Source organism: Lipomyces chichibuensis (assembly GCF_038497645.1).
Source record: "Lipomyces chichibuensis strain CBS 12929 unplaced genomic scaffold V1513scaffold_48, whole genome shotgun sequence".
In the NCBI taxonomy this organism is placed as follows: Eukaryota; Fungi; Ascomycota; class Lipomycetes; order Lipomycetales; family Lipomycetaceae; genus Lipomyces; species Lipomyces chichibuensis.
In genome coordinates, this window is record NW_027117500.1 from 27,953 (window position 1) to 49,216 (window position 21,264).

At 44.6% G+C, this 21,264-nt stretch overlaps 11 protein-coding genes across 11 annotated transcripts; 8 read left to right on the top strand and 3 right to left on the bottom strand.

Annotated features, from left to right (window-relative positions):
• Positions 1 to 959: 959 nt before the first annotated feature.
• V1513DRAFT_452502 (ubiquitin-conjugating enzyme/RWD-like protein) lies at positions 960 to 2,431 on the top strand. Its single transcript, XM_066899128.1, has 6 exons — positions 960 to 1,416; positions 1,523 to 1,718; positions 1,777 to 1,796; positions 1,852 to 1,941; positions 2,008 to 2,068; positions 2,117 to 2,431. Exons 1-6 carry the CDS (start codon positions 1,353 to 1,355, stop codon positions 2,142 to 2,144), a joined length of 459 nt encoding a protein of 152 aa, XP_066751143.1. The 5' UTR covers positions 960 to 1,352; the 3' UTR covers positions 2,145 to 2,431.
• V1513DRAFT_405407 (DNA-directed RNA polymerase) lies at positions 2,298 to 3,879 on the bottom strand. Its single transcript, XM_066895608.1, has 5 exons — positions 3,719 to 3,879; positions 3,581 to 3,652; positions 3,289 to 3,526; positions 2,694 to 3,233; positions 2,298 to 2,644 (listed from the first exon to the last, which is right to left on the bottom strand). Exons 1-5 carry the CDS (start codon positions 3,779 to 3,781, stop codon positions 2,535 to 2,537), a joined length of 1,023 nt encoding a protein of 340 aa, XP_066751144.1. The 5' UTR covers positions 3,782 to 3,879; the 3' UTR covers positions 2,298 to 2,534.
• A 77-nt stretch (positions 3,880 to 3,956) lies between these two features.
• Positions 3,957 to 5,985, top strand: V1513DRAFT_452508 (nife hydrogenase-like protein). The gene is made up of 5 exons (XM_066899129.1): positions 3,957 to 4,313; positions 4,381 to 4,563; positions 4,621 to 4,670; positions 4,722 to 5,518; positions 5,578 to 5,985. Exons 1-5 carry the CDS (start codon positions 4,127 to 4,129, stop codon positions 5,747 to 5,749), a joined length of 1,389 nt encoding a protein of 462 aa, XP_066751145.1. The 5' UTR covers positions 3,957 to 4,126; the 3' UTR covers positions 5,750 to 5,985.
• Positions 5,986 to 6,352: 367 nt separating this feature from the next.
• V1513DRAFT_452511 (uncharacterized protein) lies at positions 6,353 to 6,625 on the top strand. Its single transcript, XM_066899130.1, has one exon. It carries the CDS (start codon positions 6,400 to 6,402, stop codon positions 6,589 to 6,591), a length of 192 nt encoding a protein of 63 aa, XP_066751146.1. The 5' UTR covers positions 6,353 to 6,399; the 3' UTR covers positions 6,592 to 6,625.
• V1513DRAFT_452516 (Dynamitin-domain-containing protein) lies at positions 6,626 to 8,155 on the top strand. The gene is made up of 4 exons (XM_066899131.1): positions 6,626 to 6,800; positions 6,856 to 6,915; positions 6,973 to 7,395; positions 7,458 to 8,155. The coding sequence occupies exons 1-4, from the start codon at positions 6,762 to 6,764 to the stop codon at positions 8,100 to 8,102; spliced, it is 1,167 nt and encodes a 388-aa protein (XP_066751147.1). The 5' UTR covers positions 6,626 to 6,761; the 3' UTR covers positions 8,103 to 8,155.
• A 688-nt stretch (positions 8,156 to 8,843) lies between these two features.
• V1513DRAFT_460645 (uncharacterized protein) lies at positions 8,844 to 10,270 on the top strand (the record flags this gene model as incomplete). Its single annotated transcript, XM_066899850.1, has 4 exons — positions 8,844 to 9,375; positions 9,438 to 9,630; positions 9,680 to 9,851; positions 9,911 to 10,270. The coding sequence occupies 4 exons, from the start codon at positions 8,844 to 8,846 to the stop codon at positions 10,268 to 10,270; spliced, it is 1,257 nt and encodes a 418-aa protein (XP_066751148.1).
• A 793-nt stretch (positions 10,271 to 11,063) lies between these two features.
• Positions 11,064 to 13,501, top strand: V1513DRAFT_452522 (uncharacterized protein). Its single transcript, XM_066899132.1, has one exon. The coding sequence runs from the start codon at positions 11,202 to 11,204 to the stop codon at positions 13,056 to 13,058; it is 1,857 nt and encodes a 618-aa protein (XP_066751149.1). The 5' UTR covers positions 11,064 to 11,201; the 3' UTR covers positions 13,059 to 13,501.
• Positions 13,502 to 14,563: 1,062 nt separating this feature from the next.
• V1513DRAFT_384930 (uncharacterized protein) lies at positions 14,564 to 15,325 on the top strand (the record flags this gene model as incomplete). The annotated part of the gene is made up of 2 exons (XM_066895193.1): positions 14,564 to 14,922; positions 14,989 to 15,325. 2 exons carry the CDS (start codon positions 14,564 to 14,566, stop codon positions 15,323 to 15,325), a joined length of 696 nt encoding a protein of 231 aa, XP_066751150.1.
• A 165-nt stretch (positions 15,326 to 15,490) lies between these two features.
• V1513DRAFT_242351 (uncharacterized protein) lies at positions 15,491 to 16,661 on the bottom strand. Its single transcript, XM_066894447.1, has 2 exons — positions 15,822 to 16,661; positions 15,491 to 15,770 (listed from the first exon to the last, which is right to left on the bottom strand). The coding sequence occupies exons 1-2, from the start codon at positions 16,418 to 16,420 to the stop codon at positions 15,656 to 15,658; spliced, it is 714 nt and encodes a 237-aa protein (XP_066751151.1). The 5' UTR covers positions 16,421 to 16,661; the 3' UTR covers positions 15,491 to 15,655.
• Positions 16,662 to 17,202: 541 nt separating this feature from the next.
• On the top strand, positions 17,203 to 18,172 carry V1513DRAFT_452531 (uncharacterized protein). The gene is made up of 2 exons (XM_066899133.1): positions 17,203 to 17,387; positions 17,441 to 18,172. The coding sequence occupies exon 2, from the start codon at positions 17,558 to 17,560 to the stop codon at positions 18,002 to 18,004; it is 447 nt and encodes a 148-aa protein (XP_066751152.1). The 5' UTR covers positions 17,203 to 17,387; positions 17,441 to 17,557; the 3' UTR covers positions 18,005 to 18,172.
• Positions 18,084 to 20,749, bottom strand: V1513DRAFT_242701 (P-loop containing nucleoside triphosphate hydrolase protein). The gene is made up of 11 exons (XM_066894449.1): positions 20,638 to 20,749; positions 20,499 to 20,579; positions 20,314 to 20,444; positions 19,769 to 20,263; positions 19,522 to 19,711; positions 19,219 to 19,467; positions 18,782 to 19,170; positions 18,540 to 18,728; positions 18,417 to 18,485; positions 18,211 to 18,355; positions 18,084 to 18,125 (listed from the first exon to the last, which is right to left on the bottom strand). The coding sequence occupies exons 1-10, from the start codon at positions 20,660 to 20,662 to the stop codon at positions 18,248 to 18,250; spliced, it is 1,926 nt and encodes a 641-aa protein (XP_066751153.1). The 5' UTR covers positions 20,663 to 20,749; the 3' UTR covers positions 18,084 to 18,125; positions 18,211 to 18,247.
• Between the last annotated feature and the right edge of the window lie 515 nt (positions 20,750 to 21,264).

Below are 21,264 nucleotides of genomic sequence, written 5' to 3' on the forward strand. Positions count from 1 at the left end.
CTTGTTTGCTTGTTTGCTTGTTTGCTTGTTTGCTTGTTTGCTTGTTTGCTTGTTTGCTTGTTTGCTTGTTTGCTTGTTTGCTTGTTTGCTTGTTTGCTTGTTTGTAATGTCTTTGTTTTATTGGTTTATAGATGCTCGGACGGGCCGTAGGAATTGCATGAGAACACGTTGGTTCCCCCGTCGAGTCCCCATAAATAATATTCTAAAATATATTGATTAAAGGTTAACAGCCTTAGGAATCTTGTAGTACTTACAGGATTATCGGTATAATCCTTACAGATGCGCCGCGTTAATTAGGCCATGAATAATTTTATGGCTCTTACCTATTTGCCATGACGATCTTTGGAGCTTGCTTCAATAGACCAGGAGATAAAGGTCTTGGTCTTATTCGGCGCACCGTCGACCTGAAGCATTAGCGCCAGCGTCGCCAGACCTATCGCCATCCCTACTGGGCTGCCTGTAAACATAGAACCGATATAATGCCAATCTGCCGACTCTATTCGCGGATCTCGTCGTCAGTAATCTCGGTTCTGGGTTCAATTGGAGTTGGGTTTCTTGTTTCGCTGTCTGGTATCGTAAGGTAATTCGCAACCATCCATGCCTATATCAGAAGTTCGATGTCGATGATGACCAAGTACGAGCTGGAGACTGTCAGAGTCTGACACGGACGAGAATCACGTCGGGCTCGGCACAGAAAATGCGTCGCGTTAGCTGATCAGAACCTGTACATTTTGATTTATTGCCAGCCTAAAATATAACAGGGAATGAATTGCAGCAGGATAAACGGCTTGGGCCCTTGGCGGCTAAGGAAATCATTAAGGCCGCATAGACTAGCTTGGCAGGATTGTTTATAACCTGCATGATATGGCAATACTTTTTTCCACCAATGACCAGCAGAGATCGTCGTAGATTGTTTGTGGTGCAATACCAACAGGATGTGGCTCGTAAACCGTTGCGACGATTGTTAGACCTATTCAAGTTCCGTCTGAATTTCTAACATTATCTAAAGGAACCTTATAATTCTCCTGCACCACTGTACTTTCAGTATCATTCAGCTGCCGAGACTTTCTTTCCATATAGGTTAGTCACAAGAGGCATAGAACGTAAAAACCATTGGAAGTCGACTCCTTCAAATTGAGCTCAATATTGGCTATTGCCCAGCATAACGCTTCTGCCAGTAGAGCGTACAGCGACTCCCAACGGCATGACTTACACAGAACAGCAAGAACAACGATACAGACTCTATACTTATTACTTCCATCATAACGGTTTGATTATTTAGCCCAACTACATACGGTCTCCACCGTAGGACTAAATAATTTTCTTATAATTAATTTCCCGCTATAGAAAGTATGCCTGGCTATACGAAGCGCTTAGGACGTGAGCTCAGTGATTTGAAGAGCAATCCAGCTGTCGGTGAGTTGAATCTCATTCATGTGTCGTCCTATACCAGGATTGACATTACAATAACTCTCTTTGATCCATTGTTGTGGAAGCGAGGACTAACTCCGACTCGATTTAGGAATATCGGTCTTCCAAGCTGACGATTTCCGAATATGGCTGATTGATATCCAAGTCATGGACAACAATCCACTCTACGTCAGCAAGACTTTTCGCCTGCAGTTTCGATTCACGCCGACATACCCTATAGAAGCACCGGAAGTACAGTTCATTAGATCCCTTGGCCGAGAGATTCCAATGCATCCACACATCTACAGGTATGTTATTTGGCTCAGTAACTGTATTGTTTCGTGAACTAAAGATCCACCTAATTAGCAATGGGCATATATGTCTAGGTAAGGAGTTAGAGCTGCAACGGATGTATATACAGCAAATAATAACAAATTATAGACGTACTGGGATCGGGTTGGTCACCGATCCAGACTGTGGGATCAGTGTCGATGTCAATTCAGTCCATGCTGGCTGGTAATGACAGGAACGGTACGTACGACCTTGATCAACTGTGACTTTCAAATCATAGTATTCTGACTGATCCGTAATATACAGAGAGGCCCCCAGATGACGCGAGATACGTGGCGAGTGCGCCAATTAGCCCAAAGCAGACGAGGTAACTACTGAATATTGATAGTAACTAATCAACGCTGACTTTTCTTAGATTTGTATACCACGATGACAATGTTTGATCAGCCAAAGCAACGAGTTCTTAACACACAAACAGTCCGAATAGCCCATTGGTATATGCCTGAGATTCCGATCACGCGTTGCCGAGGAATTTGGCGTCCAAGATCAATAAATTAGCCTTTTCTGTAATATAGCGCGATATATGTACGGCGTTGGTTTTTACAATTGGAGTCATGTTATATTTGGTTTTCCTCTTTGAGATCGTACACGAGAACCTTCGCCATAACCGTGATTTCTCATAGATAACTTCTACAAAACAAGCTCTATCATTGTTTCTTAATCGTACAAAAAATCCATTTTTATATGCCCATAACCCCGTAAAAGTCTTAACATAACAAACCCAATAGAGACGGGAAGTCGAATCCATTCTTTATTAAACCTGATATTTGCGATTAGGTTCTTAGATTGAATTTGCGCAATATCTGGCACTTTTTTTTCAAGAGCTGAACACTCTTAATAAAAATCTCGTCGGGAGTCATAGCACCAGTAGATTCAACAGTGACTACAATTGTTAGTCGCAACGTGCAGGCACATTCGAAGACCTCACTTACAGATGAAATGGTCCCGCTGACGTCCGAGTTTGATTCTGCCGTCAAATTCAGGATGGCGCAGCACCTCACGCGACACAGTATCTTTTCGGGCATCTTTGACGTACGCCTCACCGTTCGAATTGATCTCAATAACACCTTTAGGAAAGCAGTTTTTAAACTTCTGTGCCAGATCTCCTGTAAGCGGAGGTCCAATGATGTCAATAGTGGGCAGCAATCGGTAACTAGCTGTCGCGACAGGACTGAATTTTGCATGATCCTGTCCAATCCCAAGAATGCAATGCATCGTAAGATCAATCTCTTGACCTGGACGCAATTTTGCTATCAGAATGTCGGGGTTTGCGAGAGTAATTCCGTCAGGAAACCACTCCGCTTGACGGCCCTGTGGTTCAAACTGTATCGCAGACGCATAGACATTCGCGTTGTTGTATAGGACTTTTGGATCAGTGGTTCCAGGTGCTGCGCTGGGGTTCGCTGTGCATTTGGCTGACAAATGCAGAACCACAGTGTCATAATCAGTGGGTTCGATATCAGGGTCATCTTCTATTTGAACGGTCAGTCACTATCCATCATCTCAATTCTACAAATGTAGACTAACTCTTAAACCAACGTAAGTAGTCAGGGTTAGCTTTCAGAGGAATCAGACCGAGTCTGTGAGCTAAGACCTCGTCCTGTATTATAGACGTATTGTTTTCGATGTAAACATATTCGATCGCCAAAGTAGGGACCTCAGCGATCATGATTCGACGGAACGCGTTGGCAATTGAGGCATCAACTCCGACAAGATCAAATGAAGAAGATAGATCACTTAAGTATGATATTTGGATTTTAAAATTCTTAAATATTGTTAATACCACGATCTCTGTAAAAACACAATCAAGCGCTCGCACCTCTTTGAATTTTTCTAAGTTCCATGCATGGTCTTCACCAGGGTAGTATCCTGGGAAATCTGTGTTGGATACCTAGGGCATTTGTTAGTCGATCTCACCGGAGCAAAAAAAAATTCCAACCATCAACGCTAAACATACATTAGTCACTCTATCATGCTCGATTCCAACTAGGTTTCTCTGACTCCGGTTATAGTCGACCATCGCGCCTATGATATCGAAACGACAAGTTGTCGAGAACCAAAAATTGATTGGAATATCCTGGATGAGTTCCACAAAACTTTTGTTAAACTTTAATTGTAATTCACATCTTCGATCCGGGTAACATGAATTCTATACCCCTCGTTGTGGTAGTTATGCTCCACCAATCGGCGGTCACGCCTTTTCGAGGTTTCCTGGTATTGGGGTCCCAGGTTGGAAAACACTTGTACATCGTCGAGCATCTATAAAGGACTCTTAAGACATCAGCAACAACGTTCCTGGTCATCCTGCGTTGGAGATCTTTAATTCCTCAATTTCTGACGGTTGCTATATCAGTCGCGTTGCAGGATGTTGCGGTCAACTGCACTGGTCGGTCGGACGCTACACCGGCTGGCTACTCCACGACAGCTTACTCGCATCACTAATCGGTACTTCAAATCAAACGCGGTCGACAGAGAGAACTTAGAGTCTATGTACACTCCTACTAGCTTGCATGAGTTCCCTCCAGAGGATATCACGAACAGTTTTAACCAACGTATGCGATTCTTTAAATAGTTGTCAATATCACAGGTATACTGATTTCATTCATTTTTGCGCGTTAGAAACCGGAAAAGACATTATTGCCAACCAGAAGAAGAAAGTTCGTGCGTTTACCGTCAATTTCGGTCCTCAGCACCCTGCCGCACACGGGGTGTTGCGACTAATTTTGGAGCTTCACGGGGAGGAAATCTTGCGATCTGACCCACACGTCGGCTTGCTTCACCGAGGAACGGAGAAGCTGATAGGTAAGGATCAGTTTGGCTGTTGGATTGAATTAATTGGAGATTAATGCGGAATGATAGAATATAAGACTTACCTTCAGGCTCTGCCATATTTCGACCGTCTGGACTATGTAAGTTCCTAGCCGCGTGCTCTTAGATTTGAAATGCTTACTGTATTAAAGGTCTCTATGATGTCCAATGAGCAAGTCTTCGCGTTAGCGGTCGAGAAGCTGCTAAACATTGACATTCCGATACGAGCGAAGTATATAAGAGTCCTCTTCGCCGAAATTTCACGAGTTCTTAACCATCTTATGTCAGTTTTGTCACATGCTATGGATGTCGGAGCCCTTACACCATTCTTGTGGGGTATGGAGGAGCGTGAAAAGCTTATGGAGTTCTACGAGCGTGTTTCTGGTGCTCGTCTGCACGCTGCGTATGTCCGACCAGGTGGTGTTTCGCAAGATATTCCTGCTGGTCTTCTGGACGACATCTACATGTGGGCCACCCAGTTCGGTGACAGAATTGATGAAGTAGAGGAGTTGCTCACAGATAATCGTATATGGAAGCTGAGAACGGTCGGTGTTGGTGTCATGACTGCCGAGGAGGCTTTGAGCCACTCATTCAGCGGTGTCATGCTTCGAGGATCAGGTGTCCTGTACGACCTCCGTAAGAACCAGCCTTATGAGGTTTACGACAGGTTGGATTTCGATATCCCAGTTGGCACCAATGGTGATTGCTACGACAGGTACCTTATCCGAATGGCTGAGTTCAGACAGTCGCTTCGAATCATTTTCCAGTGCCTTAATGACATGCCTGCTGGTCCTGTTAAAGTCGAAGACTATAAGATTAGCCCGCCTCCAAGGGCTCTCATGAAGGAAGATATGGAGAGTTTAATCCACCATTTCTTGCTTTTCACCAAAGGCTACTGCGTTCCTGCTGGTGAGACATATACCGCTATTGAGGCTCCTAAGGGTGAGATGTAAGTGATGCAATATTTGATAGCTTCCGATATCAAAACTAACTGACGTTCCGTTATAGGGGTGTCTACGTTGTTTCCGATGGTACAGAGAGACCTTACAGATGCAAGATCCGAGCCCCTGGCTTCGCGCACTTAGCTGCATTTGATGCCATTTCTCGTGGACACTTTCTTCCAGATGCTGTCGCGATCATTGGTACTATGGATCTTGTGTTTGGTGAGGTTGATCGTTAAATGGTTTGGATATAGACAATAAAATGTTGTTAGTTAATGATAAATGTCGACCACTGTCGACGTCACGAGACGATGTTTGCTGGTACTGAAGTGGCCGTACCAGACTAAGATGTTATTTATATGTTCGTTATTATTTTGATATTGGCCGGGTACAGACCTGTCACACCGCGTGAATCAGTGATTCGCACGGTTATGGAGGATATATAACGACAATAGATGTTGACAATTATCAAAATCGTGCAGTAGTATGTCTCGTATATTTTGATCTCAACTCTCAAGTAATGGTATGCCAGGTATCCGATAAACCAAGAGTCCGAAACATGAACTGGTGTATACGCATAGAGACACCGTAGACACCGTTGGCGAGTTGGAACGGGGAGTCTGCGACAGACTGAGATCCTCTTCAAACATATACGAGCCGCTACTCGCCTGGAACGGGTAGAATCCAAGACGCGAGAACCAAGCCACTTGGTCCCACTACCGGGCCGAGCGTCGCCTTGTCGACAGGCGTCAAGAGAAAAGCGTCAGGTTTTACCTCCGGGATTCTTTATTTTCCCACTGGGTTTTTGTTTGTTCCCGGAGGATTTCCCTACGCCCTTGTCCAAATGGATGTTCCTTTCTTATGATGCCAAGTGGCAGTGTCTCTTGGGATGCTGCCACGTTGGGTCCTAGCCCCGCTGTACGTGGCAGCAATGCTTCTGTTCAGTGCAAGTCATTTTAAGCTTCTTATAATCTTCTTTGAGGCCAAAAGGCTCGCAAATGCTCCGCTTAATTTTCGCAATATTGCGGGTTTTGCGAGTTTTGTGGGTTTTTTGCTAGGCGTTGGCGAGTTGGATGAATAAAGTTTAGATCTCCTGAATTCGTGTTTCCTCAACCGCTCTTCACGTAACATTATAAATATTTCGCATTCGTTCGTCGTCTATGCGTAGTATACGTGGCGTTGATGCTGAATTTTGCAGCAACTGAGACCATCGATCAGAAGCTAAAAAGATAATAGCTCATATTTTCAGCTATGCCGGTTCTCGAGAAGTACCAATCTTTACCTGGTCTGGTCAGTCGCCCAATGGATTCTTCGAAAAGTCAACGGGCTAAACCTGTTGTTATAGGATACATGGTCGCCAGATGTGTTTGAAACCCCTGATTTGGAAGAGACTGTCGCCGGAGTGGTTAGTTGCGTTTTACCGATCTGCACCACATGGCGATGCGGCACTGACCAACAATAGGAAATACCTGATGCGCCGTCCCTTTCTGAAACTATTAGTGACGAGATCGATTATTCGAATATATCTGCGGATGCTGCACGCGAAAGGTTTCTCAATAAGTCACTCAACTCTACAGAACCTGTGGAGGATTGCGTGCCTGAGTCGACTGAAATGAAGATAGTCAGACTAAAGAAAGAGATCGAGGAGCTTGCAGCAACATTAAAGGACAGGGATGTGGAACACCATGAGAAGGGTGAGGATGGTTATGGAAGTGAATTCAATGAAGTGGCTGAGCTTGCAAATACGATGCGGGCAATTGTCGTCTCCAGACGAGAGACTTCTGGAGCATTAGAAGTCGTAAGGTCTTTGGGATCCAAGAGCAAATTTCTTACTGCACGAGATGGTCTTGCTACTCATGACGTCGATCCACCTTCTATTCTGGGAGTATGGATTTCTGTTAATAAACCAGCCAAGGTGACATCCATACTAACTACTTCCTTGCATAGGTAACTCGGTCGACCACGGACGACTCCCAGAGTGCCAGCCTTCTAAATCTTGATAATCGTCTGTCTAGATTAGAAAAAGCTTTAGGAAATACGTCGAGCGTAGTATTTAGTGGCGCATTTCATGCTACAGTGTTTGAGCAACCGGTTATCCCGACTCTTTTATCTCTCTCACAGAAAGTCAATAGTCTCACCACCTCACCTGAGAAACTTGATGCAATAATTACAAGAGTACGTCAGTTAGTAGCTGCGACCGAGCAGGCTTCATCTACAAATACTACTAAGTCTCCTCCGATGAGTAGTCAGAAAGTAGCTGCTGGTGAAACTGAGGACACAACTCAAGCTGACAAAATAGAATCAATTTACAACTCTCTCGGCAGCGTCGAGAAATTGATACAAATAGTACCTGGTCTAATGGACCGGTTACGAAGCTTACAATTTTTGCATGCAGAAGCTGGAGAAACGATCAGCAATATTGGCGAGATTCGGGACAAGATGAACGCAACGGAGGCTCACATATCGAAATGGCGAACAGCTCTCGAAAATGCGGAAAAACGGCTGGACGAGATTGAAGAGCGAGAGAAGCGCAATTTAATAACAGCGGAAAAATGGGTTAATGATTTAGAAAGCAAAGTGAAATTCCTGTAGAGAAAATGAAAGGGAATAGAATTCGGTAAATATCCTCTTAAAACAAATTTAACATGTACTAGTTCGATGACCGAAGCGCAATCCAAAACTCCAAAGTGATGAGCTGCACACCGGAATGCGTTTGAGTTTAAGCTGTAGTAGTGTAGTTTCCCATTATTGAAAATCTTGTTAATTGCAGTATAATTCCGATTTGTTGGACAATAACTGCTAGCACTGGAAAGTGTACGCAATGGACCACTCAAACACGACTTCGGTCTCACTGCAACCCGCTTGACCTGAATCAATGCCATGCGGGGAATGGCAGGCATCGTCCGGTGGATTTTTAGACGTGGCTTGTGATTTGCGCGTCGCTCTTTTTGGTGTGTTATGTTATTTGTCTTCCGCCGCTTGCGACATCATCGTCACCCAGTTTTTGAGAATTAAGTCGAGGGGTGCGCTGATCTCCAGGCCAAGTTGACCCCTGCTGTTAGCACATCAGCACCTCCTGAATTGACATTGCTTGCTATCCACATCGGGTCAATATTTCTAGGGTGATATTCTCGCAATCTTTTTTTTTTTGGTGGAAAATCTCGAGATTGGTTTTTTCGCTCGCTCAATAGCCAGTGTTGATAGCTGCCAATTGCGTTTTATCAGACATTCGGCAACGGGACATAGAGCCACGACGACGCCCTTTGAATTTGAGAAGAATTAGGTGTGCCAAGCTACCGAAGGTAATTTACTAAGGACACAGCATCATTTGCAATGGCAGCTGGGTCACCTTCTCCCGGTGCTGGGCAGAACGGGACTGGTAAGCTGCTGTCTCCTCCAACTACCGTCGACACTCCTCCTGCTACTCTGAGCAAGAAAAAGGTCACCAGGTCCCCAAATAAGAAGGAAATCGATAATAGTAGGACAGCAACGAAATCCTCGCCAAATAGTCCGCGAGCAAAGAGAACGGGAGGGTCCGCATCTTACAAAGATGACGCAAAATCCGATGACGATAGAAAGTATGGCGGAAGTTCTGATCAGGGAGAGGAAGAGGAAGTCGAAAATGGAGCTCCCGGCCACGACCAGGCGTCCGAGCAGTCATTACCGAACACCGAAGTTCCATTCACTGTTGTTCGAAAGGCGAGTGCAAAATCCACCACGAAGGCGGCCAAAAAAAGGAAGCACGGAGAGGAAGATGGGGATAATACTACATCGACGATATATGCCGATCCCGAAGATTCGCCTGACTACGTCGTTCAGCCAAAGGCCGACTGGGAGCAGCTATCTAAATATCGAAATTTTGTAGGTATGTTATTATATATTAGGTTGTACTTTCTGCAGCTTGATGATGCTGACGTATGGGCTGAGTTGGCGATGAGCGTTTCACCGTGGGCGATTACGTATTTGTCAACCATGCCAGCAACATGAACGACATTGGACTTTCGGATCCATCACAATTTTGGATTGGGCGAGTGCTTGAAATAAGAGCGAGCGATCCCAGTCACGTATATGTCAGATTGTTTTGGATGTACTGGCCAAATGAATTACCTGGTGGAAGAAGGCAAGTCATTTCACTGGAATTTATTTTCTTGCGCTGACAAGATGAAAAGATACTATCACGGAAATAAAGAGCTTGTAGCTTCGAATCATATGGACGTTATCGATGCAATGACTGTCGCTGCGAAGGCAGCCGTCTCTCATTGGCTGGAGCTCGATGACGAAGACAAGTTGGCCGATCTTTTTTGGCGTCAGCGATATGATTCATATAACAACGAGCTGATGGTAATTATTGTTATTCTGCTTTATCTATTTCTGAAATAGCTGCTAATAAACTTCTCTAGCCTATACGTAAGCATTGTAAATGCAAACGATACTATAATCCGGATACTACGATGATATGGTGTAGTAGTTGCAATAGCTGGCTCCATGAAGCGTGCGTAAAGGATGATATCAAGAAGCGCTACAAGAACGATATACAGATCTTAGCCGACGATAAGAAGAAGAAGAAGAAGAAGACAACGTCATCGTCAAGAAAAGCAAAAAGCTCCAAGGCAGAGGCTCTTGACAAACCGCCGGACGACACGGTTCAAATTGAAGTAGATGAGCAAGCCCTTAGCGCTAAGGCAGTGTATACTAGTATGAGCGGCGAAAAGAAGGAGGTTTCCATTACTTGCCTGGTTTGTGGATCGGATGTCAGCTGAAATTGATTTGTTATTATTAAGAGTTGTATGTGTAGATCGGATGCTGGGAGTTACTTATGGCGCGCTTGTGTGGCACTGATGCAAAGATGTTACAATATTTTTATATCTTAGGCGGAATATAATGTACTTTAGTTCTATTAGATGTCGATTCTGTTCTTTTATATTGTAATAATACATACGTGTAATGTTACACCTCAAGAGCTGCATACTGCGCGTTAGTTTCAGTGTTAAGATGCCCATCAGAAGGATAGGCGCCGTTGAGGAAATTGAATGGCCAATTTATTTATCACTCTGCGAATTCTGCCAGTGCAGGGCTAAAATGCGAGCGTGACCGGGCTACTCGCTTGGAACCGGCGTAGTCCTGTTGGCGAGAACCAAGCCACTTGGTCCATACCGGTTGCATCGACGATTTGTCGACTGGCTCATAAGGAACAGTGAGGTTTTACCTCCGGGATTCTTTTGGTTGTTCCTGGAGGATTTCCCTACGCCCTTGTCCAAAATAAATGTATCTTTAGATTCTCGTTAGGCAGCTAGTCGCCTTCCGGAGCGAATTGCCGTGCGCTGAGGCTTGTCTCCTGGCCATCCGGCTTTGTCAGATGGCATCCCGGATGGAACCACCCAATTTCGTGCATTTTGGACGTAATGTTCAAAATCCGGGGTTTGGTTCGGTGGCCGTTTAATACAAGTGGCAGTTTGGAGGTTAGAGTTTCAATAGCTGACCGCATATGGTCTAGCGCGGCTGTTGGGATGTGCTAGAGCAGTCAACCAAGCCTCCGCAGCTCAACGACCTATAGTCCGTCTGAGCCGGACATCTCTGCTCCACACCACGTCCCCTCGATCAAGCAGCCTTGTATTTATGCTGAGAACGACAGATACTCTCGGTATATCTCCTTACTTATTGTAGCTGCGGAGAAGGCGTGGGTAGCTTGATATGTCTTCTCCTTTAGCACAAGCAATCTCGATTCCACCGGAGCTGTTGTCACTGGAGGACCAATTAGTATCACTCCATGAACACCCAGAGGCCAGCTATGGAGATGTGCTGTTTGTGATGCCAAGCATCAACAAGCACACGTCCCCCAGACTGACGATACCTCTGCCGTCTCGCGTCGGGGCCCATTCTGCATTACTGGCTGTCACATATAGCAAACCGTTGTCTAGGCTCGGTGACATCTATTCATCGGCCACTTACGAGGCAGTCCACGATGTGGATATCCTGCCAAAGTCAAGCCCATGCAATCTGCCGTATATTATTGTGGTAGTATCGCCAGAGAACGACCTTGTTGTGCGAAAGCTGGTAGCAAGCTGCTATCGGCCAGTTGTCATCCGGAACTTGTGGGAGAAAATGGGCGGAAAGAGAGAGATGCTGTCGGCGTTAGATGAAGGAGTACTATATTCCTGCAATTTTATTAAGTCACACGACACAGTCGCTGTAGACGGTGATGTCGTTAGTGTAACCTTGAATGAAGACGGGGATGCTGAAGATATATGCAACATCATAATGTCCTCGTTTTCGTCATTTTCCTTGCAGGACCAACTCCTCCAAGGAGACATGACTCTCAAGATTGAAGGAGAAAATGTATCCTTCACTGTGCACAAGTTTCTGTTGGATCTGCGGGTTCCGTACTTCAGCACAATGTTCCGTTCTGCATTTTCGGAAGCGTCTATGAATGAGCACACATTGTCGTCAGAATACTTCACGCCGTTATCTCTTGCGATCGTCGTGCAGTACATATACTTCGACGACGCGGAGCTATTATTCTCATGGAAGTGGACGGATTTCGCTCGATATATCAACTCCACAAAATGTACGACAGACATCAATCCTCCGTCTCAAGACATATTTGACATCTTTATTGACGCTCTTGTTTCGGCGAAGTTCTTGCAACTTGAATCTTTGGAGTGGTGGATTACGAACTGCTTGATAAAAATTGCGCACGGCTTTGCGTGCAATGGTGCGCAGTGTGCACGATTCTTACCCGGAATAGCCATTATGGGCTATCAAAATAACATCGCCGAGCTCTATAAGCCGTGCATTTCATGGCTAGCTAAGCATAGCAACATCTCATTTTTATGGAAGCGGAATTTACTATCGCTTCCTGATGAGTTAAAGGCGGAACTTGTTGATGCGGTGAAGTCCCGTGTGGCTGTATCGAACGTTACCCCTCTCTATTTACGGCTCTACAATCTGCGGAAGAACACAGAAACGTCGATTTTCAAGGACGACTGGGAACAATCACTTGTTTGCCCGTTGCTCGAATATTGCGGCGATTTTGTCAGCACTCATTTTGCAGAACCAAGAATTGTGTTTTCAGCCGCTCGGGGCATCCATCACAAGCCGCCATCTATTACGTACCACGCTGTAGAAGATCTCTTTAGTCTCGTCCTATCTAAGTTGAACAAATTCAATGCAACTGCTATATGGAGAGGCGCCGATTGCTACACAAAGTTGATCGCATCAGCTCCTATTGTGGATCGATTAAATCTTGCCCTTTTTTCGTGGTTTGCAGAGAATTGGCGCGATTTAGTTGTGATACAGTCATCCAATGGTCAGTCGTTCTTGGGCAGCAAGACCGAGTTTATCAGATTTAATGAATGGCCGGAGGAAAGTCTCCAAAAGCTGAGCTTGCAGATAAAAGTTCCATTATCTGATCTGAAAGGACTGGGTGCTGCCGCCAGAAGCTTTGAGCTGAGGAAGGAAAAGTGGCTCGAGAAGTGCAGAATTGATGAAGTTAATAGAATGATGAGACGTCGAGAGCTTCTCAAAGTTCGAGAAGAGGACAAGTGTTAGTTCTTCTCAGATGTTACTGTGTCTTTAGACTCAGATGTTGACCATCGGGGACAGCGTGAATGAGGTTTGGATTGGCTAGATATCAGATATTTTGGCGGATTTGTTTGGTTAATGGGTGACTCGGTGCATAGGATATATAGGATTGTGTTTTTAGGTGGTCTGTCATGGGTAGTAATTGCATTTGATTTGCATGACGGAAGTGGAACATAACTGTGGCCGGGTCCATTTTGAGAGCCTGCTTTGGTCGCTAATCGAGCAAAGAAACCGAGTGGCCATGGCTAACCTCGGGCCTTGCGTCTTGCAGCAGATGTTGCAGCGCCATAGGATATGGAATGTGGTGCAGTACAAAGTACTCTTTGTGACTAATGTATTGAGTGTGAGATGTGGCTGGGATACATCGCAATTGGGAATATCGCCTTAGTATTCAAGCGGTCATTGAGAGCAGTATCTGTCCACCGCCAAACTTTCAAGTGGACTGGTTCCACTTGGACGCACAGCCATATTACAAATCATATACCAGTTCACAATGATGTCTGAGTAGCAATTTGGGGTAAGCCAACAGAAGCGTGTACCCTGCAATGACACCTGGGATATTGGTTCAATCCAATGGCGGAGTGCATTATATGTTCTGGCTGGCATAGCACTCGACTCTGCAAAAATGTATAACGTTCCTTCCCCTTTGGCTTCTTATCTTCATCGTGACACGTCAGATATCACGTATTCGAAGAGCTCCGGATCAGGCAATGTGAAGCACAGCAACTTGGCTGGCAAACGCGCGACGCCGGTTGGACGGTGATAATTGGTAATTTGGAAGCGCCGAAGCTGATAACTATCAAATTGTAACCACTACCTGACGTCCCTGAAAGTCCGTTGTTTCCTCCGGTTCACCGTTGTCAGTCAGCTTGAGTGCCGGAACAATTCGCCTCTGTACGCACATTTGATGGGAATGACTCTGTCGTTAGTCTGATCGAACATCTTTTCACTTTGCCTCTCCTAAACTGTGTATCGGACGACCTAAGATTCCACCAGCATAGTAATCTCTCTGGAAGAACACTGCACGAGTGCATATAAATGTCACCCTATCTATTTGCTATTTGTTATTTGTTAATTTGCTGTATCTATTTAGTATTTTGCATATTGGGCTGAATCTCTAGCAGAATAAGTGAGTCCCTCATACTATACTAGAAGAATTTGCGTTGGTTTTGTTGAGCTCTGCCAGGGATTGGAAAACGTGCTCGCGATCATGACTAAGAATGACGTTGCGCAACAGCCAGAATAGAAAATACGCGAAGGTTCTGGCACGGCCAACGAAGTGCACAATAAGATTAGTCAGCTTTCTACTTTTCAGAAATAATATTTTGATTAGCGGCTCGTTCTATTAAACAGCTTGATAATTTTGCTTCAAACAATCTCTAAGGACCATGGCTGGTGTATCAACCCAACCATACTTCATTCCTAAGAACTTTTATGGATCGCAGTTAGAGCAACCTGGAAATCCGCAGACTATGCCATCATTAGCCATCAGTAACTCCAATGGATCTCATACTACAGCAAAAGATCAGAAACCTTTGACGGAACAGGCAGTCGCACCTTTGGTTGACAATGATTTGCATTTCGCCTTCGAGCCATTCTTGCGCAAGGAGTATCAGTTTGGGATCGATCCAACGCGGCAAATCTGCAAAATGTTTCTTCAAGGCAAATGTGAATTAGGAAACGCTTGCCCAGATAGACATGTCCAACCATCAACTCCAAACAGGGTGGTTTGCAAGCACTGGCTTCGTGGTTTATGTAAGAAAGGTGATGCCTGCGAGTTCCTTCACGAATATAACTTGCGAAAGATGCCAGAATGTACATTCTTTGCTAGGTAAGCTATTGCTTTAATGCCTTAATGCCTTCTGTGAATTAGTGCAGTATGCTAATATGAAGTAAGAAACGGGTTTTGCACGCAATCGCCTGATTGTTTGTATCTACACATTGATCCGCAATCGCGAATTCCCCCATGTCCTAATTACGAGCGCGGATTTTGTCGGCTAGGTCCTGATTGTCCGAAACGACACATTAGACGGACAATGTGCGAATTTTTTCTGTCTGGATTTTGTCCGAAGGGACGTGAATGCTCCAATGTGCACCCCAAGTGGAGTTATAGTGAAGGCATTCGTATTAGAGCTAAAGGAGAGAAAATTCGACATGATCTGATGATGGAATTAGAAAATGGTAGTCAAGGCTATAGAACGGATAATGAAGACGTAATAAAGGTTCTCAGGTGAGACGAATTTTGGAAAATATATGTTTTGTCTCAATCTCATTGCATTCATGGCGTTGGTGGGATACGGTCCGTGCTGGTCGGAGGGGTAAAAGTTGGATTTTGATTGTATATTTTGCACGTAATTGCGTGATTATATTGTACATTGAGAATTACGTTATGACGCTTGATCTTGCATCTTAATATGCTGTTTCAATCACACACATTCCTACATAATTATGCAGCAGGCATAGAATACACAAAGAATACCCGTTTATGTTAAATACAAATATATATTGGTACGCAATGCTTGAAAACATACGCAACGTAGATAATACAAAGTAAACAGCGGCAATCAACCATTGCTAGGTTTCTTCCTGCTTGAGAACAATGATTTCTTTTTCGCAGCTATTGCACGATCTGGGTCGTCACAAGTATTCCTCGGTCGCAAATATTTTTCTTTATAGATCCTATACGAACGTTAGACAGAGCCCGGAGACGGTACATGAGCAACTCAATACCAGCAATTGCCTACTGTGTTGACTCCTTTGTCTGCCGCTTCGCGATATAGAGCAGCAGCCTTATGGAGATCCTTTTTGCGACCTGGTCCATTTCTGCACCATAATGCCGCTAACTCGTACATCGCATCAGGATCTTCGAACTGTGCACCAAGTTCAAAGCAAGTCATTGCCATGTATTCGTCTTTCGCCACGCCCCATGAGTTCAAATAGGACACTCCAAGTTCATACATAGCCAAGCCTAACTGAGCCTTACTCTCCTTATTAAGTCCTCCGCATATATTTCTCCCTCGTTCTTGGTGAGGGCCAACTATAGAGTGACTACGCTCAAGATCATTGTCAGCCGCAACCCAACTTGCAGCCATATTGAGCCACATAAATGCCTCTGTAGCATTCACTCTTAAACCCCAGCCATGGCGCAGTGCCAGACCATACAGAATCATTCCCGTAACATCAGAACCATGTGCTGCCTTGCGCAGGTGATATGATGACCGATGCAATTCACCTCTCTCATGAAGCCTGATACCGAGGGTAGCATGCTGTTCCGGCGTGATATTAGATGGTAGATCTGTCGAGGGGTCAACCACGTCTGATGTTGACATAAGTCTAGCAGATGTCCCTAAAGCCGGGAAACTAGTCTGAGCTCTAGCTTGAGCAAGTAAAGATAAAGATTTTGATCTTGCGTCTGACTTGGTGAGCGAAGTAGGATTTAATACGCTTTGAGGAAAGATCGAAAGTATTGAGGCTGACACCGGCTGCTACATTTCTCGATGTGGAAAACTTTAGCAATTGGCCATAAAGCCCCATAATTGAGGTTTTCCGGCTGCCTAGGTTTTGCTCCCCGAATTTGATTCCGTAATGTGGTCTTGCAATTCTAATATTCGATCGAGCATGACAATGCACTGATGCGTATTACACCCAAAAATGTATTTAGCTGTTGCTATTGGCCGACTTCCAGCTGTTTGTCCCCATGCCGGAATGGGGATTTCAACATAATGTGGCATGATCCGCACAACAACAGAACTTTCGCGTCAGTCTCGTGCAGCCTGGCAGTCATCCGCTTATTTGGGTTATGTCGGGGATTGCTATGAGCTTGAACGAAAAATCCTGTTACGGTAATTTGAAGTATTCGTCAATGGAGTCGCAAAGCATTGCTGCAATCTCTCGGCCTCATCGATCATTTCTATCCAAATCACGTGTTGATGGCCCAGGCACCAACCCATATTTCTCTTGAAGATATGCGAGCGGTACTTATCTGACACCTTCTGGTTTGTAATCGAAATTGCCGTTTGGACAGGGGCAAAAATTATCATCGTAGGAGGCAGCAATTATTAGATTACCCCGTAGTATCGAACTTACAATGCTGCAAACGTGCCGGATTAGGGCTTGTTTCAAGCTAAAGTGACAATAATGCCACTCCAAGGTCGCATAATATACTCTCGCCTCGTTAGATTCTTAGCGAGTCAGCAAGCGATTCTGATGGGGATTGCCTTCATCGGCAGCGCAATTGATTTTCAAACCGATAGTCTGGTAGTGTTTGCTTTTGCAATAAATAAGACTCGTCACAAAGTGAGTCATTGAATCCTCTTTCATGACTGCTGATAGCTCACGTTCAGTCGCAGCACTGCCTCCTCTGTCCTCTGACATCGTTGACCAAAGTCCGATCTCAGGGACACAGTTCATTTGACAAATATCACTTTTTTATAAGCTTAAGGCCATAGTGCCGGACTTACTGAGCCATGCCTTTGGTAGAGCTAGTGAAAAGTGCCACAGCAGCATCTGTATTTCCTGGACGCAAAAAGGGTCCGATCAGACAGTCAGACTCTACTGGCATCCAGCGCGCCATTAATAGACGCTTGGCAGATTTAGAGCGAGAAAATTACAATGACGGCGTGAGAATAGAGGTGCCAAAATCTGAAGGGAGTCGATCATCAGGCAAGTCGCCTGCAGTTCGGCGCATATTAGTCTCAAAAAAGACTCTATCTAATCTGTTTGATGAAGATGAGACGGGAACAAGTGAATTTTATTCCGCAGCGGTTGAGCCGTCGAGATATCCTACGAGGCATTTATGCAGTGTGTGTGGTTACTGGGGATCAATTACATGCATTCGATGTGGAGCTCGATATTGCTCGCTGGCATGTGAAGATACCCACAGAGAGACCAGGTGTCTTAAAGTATATGCATAGAGTGACTATATTTGTACAGGATGTCACTAGGGTATAAGTGCATTATCGAATATCCACAGTGTTGCGCGTTATGGTAGAACTGAGAATATAAAGATGGCAGGACGCTGCAAAGTTGCACAATCTAAAAAGCAAACAAGTTATTCTTTGAACTTCTGATAATATACAGTCTAATCTTTTACTTGATTTCTATACACATATTAACTTGCCTCTTGATATCCAACTCCATATATTACATTACATTCACTAGTCATCGCCAGCTGTTCTCCTGCCAAGAAAATGAGGTGCTTTGCGTTGAAGCCATTCCAAATCAATAGGACTAACGTTTCGAGCATAGGCCTTCGTAGTAAAGATCTACAATGAAATTAACTCTATGTTCTAAGACCAACAGCAAGGAATATTGTTGTCAACATACGTATTCTGTATACATGATCGCATCGACATTCTTACCAAACACAGAAGAAGATGGATGTATATTAATAGTCTAGAACAACTGTTAGCGTCTTGTTCTCACAGCATGACAATGAATCCGTAATACCTGTCCTCCAGCGATTGTACGATACATCTTTCCTGGCAAGCTCAGCGCTGTATTGGCAACAAAACCCGTCAGAAAGCATTGTATGATCTGTTCATTTAAAATGGACGGACCAAGCTGGACGCTCTTATCCTCGGCGTGGATATTGGTACTTTCGGCTTTCAAATAACTGTTTAGCTGATTTCGAATGTCCTGCTCCGACTGATTAACACTGATTTTCTCTCGTAGCATCAAAATAAGCCTACCTCCACATTCGACATGGCCCTATAACTAATATATACTTCTTTGCACCACTCTTTCCTCTCAGATGATGATGAGAGACTCCGGTAGTGTTGAACGTAGTTGCGTAAAACTACAAGATCACCCATGCCACCACTGGCAGTGATGAACGGCAGTCTCTTTTCATATACCTCATCACGCTTGTCCGGGTGCGGATTCATAATCAGGTTTTCTATTGACAAACATGACACAACATCAAGGACAGGATCTGCAATTCCTTTCTGGTACGCGTCTAGTAGGACTGCGCTGAGATGGGGCGGTAAAGGAAGTACAGCCATCTTCTTACCAAGTTCTGTAATTTGGCCCTCGTCATCCAAAGCTTTCAGCGCGTATAGTTGCATCAGCGCAGACATAACTGTTCTGGTTAGTGCGAAGATAACTGTAAAATAAAGCGCTAACTCACTGGCTGCTTTACTTGGTCGTTCCAACCAATTCCAGCCTAATACATCCGAAACCCCAGCCAATTTTAGCGTCAATATAGGAAACGCCACATCGCATCGCTCAATCTCTGGTTCACTTTGACTTTTCAGTCCGTAATAATCAGTCTCCGTGTACAATCGATAGCACTTGCCGGCGGCCTCACGACCGGCCCGTCCCATCCTTTGAGCAGCGTTGGACTTCGAAATTGGCATCGTTAACAAACTATCTAAGCCTAAATATTATCGACATTAGCCAATGTACAGCGGCCAAATTGACTCGTTCATACCCAGGTCATGTCTCCAAACTTTGACTTTATGCGTACCCCCATCTATAACATAGCGCACCCCAGATATCGTTAGCGACGTCTCAGCAATATTTGTTGCAATTATAATTTTCCGTTCGTTTCCTGCGACTTTCTCGAAAACTTTCTGCTGCTGTTGTGGCGGAAGAGCAGCATACAGGGGTAGAGCAATCAGCTAGTCAGCACATGTTAGCCTAGTTTCAGATAGGAGGATATACAAAGGGCGTCTTACATTTGGCACACCTTTTGGCAAACTTTGTATCATATCATTCAATATATCAACAGCCTTGTCGATATCTTCTTGACCGGCCAGAAAAGCAAGAATATCACCCATTGGTTCTCTGGCGTGGATCTGAATGGCAGTTCGAACAGTTGCGTCCACAATATCTTCCACAGGCTTAGTCAGATAATACCTCTGGACGGGAAATCTTCGTCCTTGTACGTATAAAACCTCTGCCCCGTCAAAAAATCTACTGAACTTATCGGCATCTATTGTTGCCGACATTACTATTAGTCGCAAATTCTTTCTCCTTTGCAAAAGTGTCTTGAGAAATCCCATAAGGAGATCTGTAATTATGGTTCTCTCATGTGCCTCGTCAAGAATGATTGTAGTGTACTGATCTAGGTTGGTACGAAGCAGTAATTCGCGGAGTAGCATGCCGTCCGTCAAGTACTTGATCTTTGTCTTTGGACTACTCATATTTTGGAAACGTACAGTATATCCGACCTACACGTAATCAGTAACATGTAATATTCAAGACTAGATAATTTATTTACATCTTGACCCAGAGTCGTTTTTGTTTCGTCTGCCACCCTTTTCGCCAAGTTTATGGCAGCAACGCGTCGTGGTTGAGTCACCGCAATTTTCTCCTTTCCATTGTTCAGACCTAAAATTAATTGAGGAACCTCTAGTTTAAATTAGTCAAGCATTGCATATGTGTTTCTGGAAAAATCCGTCATACGCGTTGATTTTCCGCTACCAGTCTCACCAACAAGAATCGTTACGTGGTTCGCACTGAATTTCTTTTCAAGGTCCGTTCGAACTATCGACCATACAATTAATAAGCTTCTCCATATTGCCCACACATGTACTTGTATTACCTTCGGATATTGGTAGCCGTTGCATCCTTTCGTCCGCTTCTCAAGGTTTCAAAAGCAAGTGGCGCGTACCTGTAAGTTCATAAGGACTTGCGATGGGCCGGCCCGAATCCCGATTTCGTCTCCTCGAATTTCAGCCATTTAAGTTCGTACTCCGCGCTCTGCGCGTCTGAGCCGCACCAATCTGTGGGTAACTATTATACAGTCGAGCGATCTCAAATGAGACTGCCAACGCTCGTGAAATACACAATGTCGCTGATACTCTGCATATGATTACGTATATTCAGGAATTGAGGTCCCTCATAGTAGGGCTGTCCCGAATATTTTTTTTTTGCGTATATTATTCGCTGACCATTCACGGAGCGAATAACTCACAGCTTCAATTCGGTAGGCTCCACATTACCAACAATCGAGAAATGAAAGCACGAAAAGCGCCGCTTGAATGACTTCATTTACATGGTGTCTACACTAGCAACGATGCATATAGTAGTACTACTGCCATTGCATTGACGGTAGTATACAGATGATATAGATAATAATAGGCGACCGTCATCTGCAAGAGGTTCAGTATCGAAGCCGTTGTTCAGTGCTAGGTAATCTTAGCGGCTTCCGTGGGTCTCCATTGTAATT